The sequence below is a fragment of the Varanus komodoensis genome, unplaced genomic scaffold, assembly GCF_004798865.1.
Source record: "Varanus komodoensis strain SLA01 unplaced genomic scaffold, ASM479886v1 scaffold91, whole genome shotgun sequence".
Taxonomy (NCBI): domain Eukaryota; kingdom Metazoa; phylum Chordata; class Lepidosauria; order Squamata; family Varanidae; genus Varanus; species Varanus komodoensis.
In genome coordinates, this window is record NW_025336610.1 from 1676450 (window position 1) to 1682892 (window position 6443).

The window sequence follows — 6443 nt, forward strand, 5'->3', positions numbered from 1 at the left end:
GTGAGCAGCCCTCTTCCTGCAACACACTGATTTGCTGTGGCATTTGAAAGAGTGGCAAGGGTCTGACGGCTCAGGGGTGGCAAGTGAAAAGCCCCCCCTCAAGTCATGGCTTTTGCCAGCTCTAAGGAACCATGAAAGCACCACATCTCCATTCCTGGCCACGCACCAAATGCTCGTCCGTCTCGGCTGAATTTTGGAGCTCATCAGGAGCCTGGAACTCACAGGGGTCCAGATCAATCGTGCACACGTCCTCGTGCAGGGTTCCCTCTTTTGCACGCGTCCTCGTGCAGGGTTCCCTCTTTTGCACGCGTCCTCGTGCAGGGTTCCCTCTTTTGCACACGTCCTCTTCCAAAGTTTGTGTTGCGCTTTCCCCAACCTTCAGAAGGAGCTTGCGGGGCATAACTGCACGTTGCAGAGCACCGTGGCTGCTGGCCCACCTCTCCTCCGGCATCTCCCCCGTCACATGTAGCTAAACAGGTTGCGACGCGAGCATTGCACGGCTTTTCCACCCCCCTGAGCCGCTGCCAGTGGAAATGGGGTGGAAGTGAAGGAAGACGATCCCCCCGGCGTGAGTCTGGTTTCACTCAGCCAGGCGGGAGAGGAAGGGCGAAGCCCAGACAGTTGGTTGCCAAGTGGCCACGTGTCCCCCGTCCTGCAGCGTGGCAGTGGAACCCGTGGCCGGGGAGGCGGTGGGCTCTCCCACACTGCAGGCCACGCTTAGGAAGTTAGGTGGGCAACAAAAACGTGTTGTTTGCTGTAAACTGCTCAGCGAGCTTTGGCTACTGGGCAATACAGAAGTCAAATTATTGGTTTATTCCTAGTATTATTGCCGCCGCCACCACCACCATTTATATGCATCCGTCCCTGTCCATTTTGAGATCCCAGAGCATTACGAAGGACACTGGAACGCCATCCCTGCTCGGGGGGCAAGTTGGTCTGCAGGGATCCATACTCTGTTCTTCCCCCTGAAAGGGTTTCCTGAGCAGCTTCAAGGTTCATTTAATAATGAGCTGGCCGGACTGATAAAGCTGGCTTTCATTTCTTACTTTATCTGATCTTTTACTACCTTAAAATGACTCAACTCAGCTTACACTTAAAGCACAGCAAAAGGAAGTCAGCCTTGTAACGACTGCCATGGCTGGTAGGTCTACCAAAGCGGCACGAAGCAAAAGAAGTTGAGGGGGAGCATCGCAGGGCCAGGCGCTTCCCCAGGAGGAGCCCGCGGGACGGTGGGGGAGCCCCGAGGAGAGCTCCCGGGAAAGATCCCAGCGTGCGCCTGAGCGCCTGGGGAGCCCGTCTCGCCAGCTCGGCCTCGATGCCGAAAGCCTCTGCATTGCGACTGGGCGCTTTTTATTTTTAAAAAGGGTTGGGTCAGCGCCGCTCAGTGAAGTTTTGCCAACGTCTTCAATCGTGGGGGCTTGTTTACCTTTTCGTCTCGGTGGGCCCTGCTGACCACGTGAGGACACTTCCGAGGTGGCCATAGGAGGAGGGGACGGAAAGAAGATCAGCTTTGCAGTGGCGTGCCCCCCCAGAATTGGTCTTGTCCCGCCCCCCCATTTCCTGACTTCTGCCTCCCCCCCGCAGAATTACACTGGATGCAGCTGCATTGTCCTGAACGGCACCGCCGGACGCGCGGCCCCCGGGAGCTGCAGCACACGCTGCTCCCACTTCCTGATGCCCTTCATTATGATCGCCTGCCTCGCCGGGTTCGCCGGGACCCTCACGCACACGCCGTCGTTTGTGGTCATCCTCAGGTAGGGACAGCCTGTCTTGCCACCTCCTCTCTGTGTGGGGCTCTGCTGGGAACCCCCTCCATTCACACGGCCGCCCGACACGCAGAAGGGCTGGGAAGAGCCAGTTCGGCGGAAGGCCCAGCTGGGGTCTCGCCCGTCGCCCTCGCAGGAAGGCACCGGAAGGCCGCGGTCCGGACAGCCACCACGGCAGGGTGGGAAGGGGACAGCCGGGGAGGACGAGGGGTGAGCCCCTGCGAAGGCCCGGGCGGAGGGGCTGCAGATTGCAGGGTTCCCGGAAAGGAGTGGCGTACGATTCATGGGAAGGGCCTGAAAAGTCAGAGCAGGACAGGAGTGCCGCCGGCCAGGCGCCCTGAGAGGGGCTTCCGGGGGAAGGAGCGTCTTGCGCAGAGCACTGGGCCTGCCCTTGTGGAGGCACAACGCCGCTTGCGTAGCTCCATGGCCCACGATGCGCGTGCACACGAAGCCGGACCTTGGTGCCGTCAGTAACGCTGCGGCTGGTCACCTGCCCGCCCACACCCCCAGGTGCGCGGCCTCCCGCAAGCGTGCCGCTCGGCTCCCACGCCCTTTCTGTTGCTTCCAGGAGTGTCAAGCCCGAAGATAAATCCTTCGCCATCGGGATACAGTTCCTGCTGCTGAGGCTTTTTGGTCAGTCACAGGCGAGGGTGGGGCACAGCAGTGCATTCGGGGGGGGGACCAGGGGCTGAACTGCGCATTCAGAGAAGCGCATGTCTAGCCGTGGGTCCCGGGGGCACTTCCCCGCTGATCATCCAGTGGCAGCAGAGGACTTCTGGATCCTCGTTCTTTCCAAAGCCTGCGACATGGCAGCGAGGCGCTGTGGGGCGGGGCGGGGCGGGGCAGGGCCCGGGGAGCTGGCCTCTGACCCATGGGGCCCCACGTCTTTCCAGCCTGGCTGCCTGCCCCGATGCTGTACGGCAAGACTATCGACACGACCTGCCTCCTGTGGCAGACCAAGTGCAACGACCGGGCCGCCTGCAGATACTACAACAACACGCTCCTGCGGCAAAGGTAGGTCTTCCTTCTGCCCCGGAACAGGATCAGGATCCGCCAGGCCAGGGTGCGGCCCCTCCCGGAGCACGTGCCGGCGAGGGAGGCGGGGGCGAGGCGCGGACGGAGGCGGCACTGCCGACGTATGGGGTGAGGCTCCGGGAGGGAGGAGAGCCGCTTCCCTCTGGGTCAGACTCTCCCACGTGGGGCCCTGAGTGAAGCCCCACGGCAGCCCCCCAGCACCCCCCGGGCCGTCTGCCTTGCCTCTGCAGCTGCACTGCAGGTCGGTGCCAGGGGCAGACTGGCCCCCGAGGGGGGAGGAGGAGGAGGCGCTCCTTGGCAGGGCATCCGAGGGCCCCAGAGGCACGCTGGGGGCATCCGTCCGGCGCATCCTTCAGCCGTGCGCTGCATGCCTTGAGGGCAGGAGGAGAACCGGCCAAGCCGCCCCAGAGCTCAGGCCTCCTGGCACCTGCTCTGAAGGGGGGGCGTGGGCGAGGCTCTTCCAGCAGGTCGTATCCCTGCAGGCCAGGCGGGCGCTGCAGTCGGGCTCCCCCAGCCTGGCTGACCCACCTCTTCTGCTGCGGACCCCCAGGTTTGTCGGGGCACAAATTTTGTTTGGGGCCTGCTCCTTCTTGTCCTACTGTGTGGTCTACTACATTGTCCGTCGGAAGGAGAAGCAGGAACGCCGGGAGGAGGCCATTCAACACAGCTCTCCGGAATCCGTCCTCGAATCCGTCGTCGAGTCAAACGTGTGATCCGTGCGGCAGGATCCTCGGCCGCTGCTCTGCTCCATGGAGGGCCAACTCGTCAGCTGAGCCGGAGCCCCGACTGCAAGAGGAGAGGAGGCGGCGGGGCAGGCAAGGCTTCCCCCTGCTGCCTCTGGTTCTGGAACACGCATCCGTTCGTTCACTTGTACATACGGCTTCGTGTTCGCCGCCTTGGTGCCGTTTGGGGAAAGGCAAGCCCTGAATAAACACGTCAACCAGTGGTCAGGAAAGGCCTGTCGCTCGTGGCACAACCTCCTCGCTCGTCCCCCTGCACAGGTGGCCACGCGTCCATCTGGAGGTCCTGCGGGCGAGCGGGAAGGAGCCCTCGGGAAGGAGCCCTCGCCAGGAATGCCCCCTCTGGGCGCGCCCGTTTCCCTGAGGGGGGCTGGTCAGCCAGCTCGCTGTTGGCCGGTCGGGGCTTGGCGGGGGCACAGCAAGCCGCGGGGGCTAGTAAGTCGCCCCGAGGTGGCAGAAAGGGCCGGCAGCATCGTGGGCTGCAGCAGCAACCCCGGAGTGGGAGGTGGGAGGGCCCAGGAAGAAAATGGGAAAATCGGGGTGGGGGTGACAGAGCCATGGGGGATAGACACCCCCCCACATTCCAAACTGGATAGGAAAGCCCTCCTCCTCCATTGCCCTCGGGCTTCCTTGACCCTCGCAAGTCTGCCCAGAGAGCCCCTTCCTGCTGGCGAGGGGAATGGGACCCTGCAGGACCAGCCCAGCGGAGCCCCGGGACTGGCGGCGCTGCCACAGAGCCCTGTCCTTCCTCCCCGGCTTGGTGCTGCTGTTGCCACCGTTGCCGGCCTCGCTTTCGGAGCCTCCAGCGCAAGCCTCGAGGTCCAGCGATGGCCACCCGGAGCCGTGGGCCGCTGGCCCAGCCTCCAGGGCTTCCTTTATCTGCCTGCCTCCTCTCTCGCCCAGCAGCAGCGTCATGTTTTGCAAGAATCTCACTTCTTGAGACTCTTCAGTGAAGTTGCCCCTCCCCCGAATGTATTCTTGTGTCCCCGAATGAGCCCAAAGCCTTCCGAGAACATCAGAGCAGCCCTGCCGGAGCAAACCACGGTCTGTCCAGCCCAGCCCTCCACCACATGGTGGCCGACCAGCTGCCCACGGGATCCCCCCGCAGGAGGGGTGCCGGGCTTCCTCCTGCCCAGGCAGGGGCCCATCAGACAGGCCAGGCCAGGCCAGGCCAGGCCTGACTGGGGCAGTCTGCCTGGGAATGATCCAACACACCTGGGGGCACCAGGTCTGGGGAGGCTGCTCCAGCGGGACCTCTGCGGAAGGATCGGGGGGAAGGGGAAGGGCAGCTGGGTGGCCCCCTTGCCTGCCACGCCAAGAAGGGGTGGCCTTGGCTCGGACCCGTCCTCTCCAGCCAGCCCCCCTTCTCTCACAACTAGAGTCCAGGCATTTCGCTCCTGCCCAAATCGTAGCCGGGGGATCAGTTCCCCTCTGAATGACGCCGAGTGGTGGAGAGGGGAGCACCGGCTGCCCAGAGGGCGAAGGGATGGATTCCAAAAATCAGAGACAAGGGCCTCACCTGTGTCGCCAAGGACTGAGGGAGGAGGTCAGGCATACCAGGCAGGTGCAAGCAGAAATCTGCGGCTTCCACCAGGACAGCACGGCGAGTCACACGAGGCCCTTGCGCCTCGTGGAAGGGCTCGGGGTGGGAGAAGGCTTGGAAGGCCGCCTGGGCGTGGGTGTGTGGGGCAGCTATGAAATACTGGCACACGGGATGCTGAGGAGGGGGTCCTCGTGACGGGGGGCCTGGAACAGGCAGGCATTGTTTTCTCAAGCTCCTCGCAGTGACTCTCTGCCGCCACTGCCGAGAGCCTCGGATAAGCTGGCCGTGAAACTTGCTGGATTGTGCTGACTCTCAGAGCGATCTGTAACCGGTGGCATTCACTCCAGAGCGGCTACTTTCATATATGAGTATGAAATCGATTCATGCTATGGAGAACAATAAATCCTGCAAGATGGGGCATTTGTTACAGACAAGGCTTGCCAGACTAATTTTATTTCATTTTTCAGCTGGGTAACTTCCTTAGTAGAATGTGGAAGTGCTGTGGACATAATATATCTTAATTTTAGCCAGGCATGTGACAAAGTGCCCAATTATATTCTGCTCCGCAGGCCGTTTCAGCACGGGCTGGATGGCGCTCTTGCGAGGTGGGTCCCTGTATTTAAGGATTCATTTGTTCTTTTGAACGACCCACCCATTCCTTGGACTTCAATGAAAAGTTGATTAAACGGGTTCTCCACTCCCTCTTGATAGCAAAAAGGCCAATAACACAGCACTGCAGGGATCAGTGGGCCGCCTGAAATAGCACCTCGAGTGGAGGGTTTAATGAAGCTTTCGATTTTTTCAACCGCTGGCCTTTAGGTGTAATCTACAAACGGACAAACAGATGGATAGTTGGTGTGCCTACGCATAGGCATAATCATTTTTAATAATCTCCATTACGTATGAATGCAGAGATTATAATATATATGTAATGGGTGTTATCCATCTTTTCAAATCTTATCCCCAAATTAGTGGGGATCTTATACTAAGATACATCTTAGTGTATCCTTTCTCTTGTTTCCTTTCACTCGCTTTGGTGATGTTTTTGCGAGGCGCCATTATTTTTATTTTTAAACCTGCTGGCTGGAGGAAAAGCACTGTTCACTGCTCCCTCGTCAGACTGGGTGGAAGGGCTGGTCGGGATGCCGCCGGGTTAGTCTTGGGGCCTGTTATTATTCATCAGCAGAGGAGGAGGCGGGGAAGTGCTGACCAGACTCCTGGAGGAACGACGTCGGGTGGGCCGGCCAGTCATACCACGGAAGCAGAATGTACAGTTATCTGGACCAGCCAGGCCATGGCAGAGCATAACAGAACGAAGTTTAGCAGAGGCAGGTGCCAAGCTTGCTTGCTTTATTTATT

At 60.4% G+C, this 6443-nt stretch overlaps 1 protein-coding gene across 2 annotated transcripts in view; it reads left to right on the forward strand.

Moving 5' to 3' along the window:
- SLCO2B1 (solute carrier organic anion transporter family member 2B1) overlaps positions 1-3756 on the forward strand; it is a 45443-nt gene extending 41687 nt beyond the window's left edge. For both annotated transcript variants that reach the window (XM_044418545.1, XM_044418547.1), the window contains 4 exons: positions 1585-1754; positions 2335-2399; positions 2660-2780; positions 3352-3756. In XM_044418545.1, coding sequence (XP_044274480.1) covers positions 1585-1754; positions 2335-2399; positions 2660-2780; positions 3352-3514 — 519 coding nt within the window. In that variant the 3' untranslated portion in view covers positions 3515-3756. The remainder of the gene's footprint in view (positions 1-1584; positions 1755-2334; positions 2400-2659; positions 2781-3351) is intronic.
- The last annotated feature ends 2687 nt before the right edge of the window (positions 3757-6443 follow it).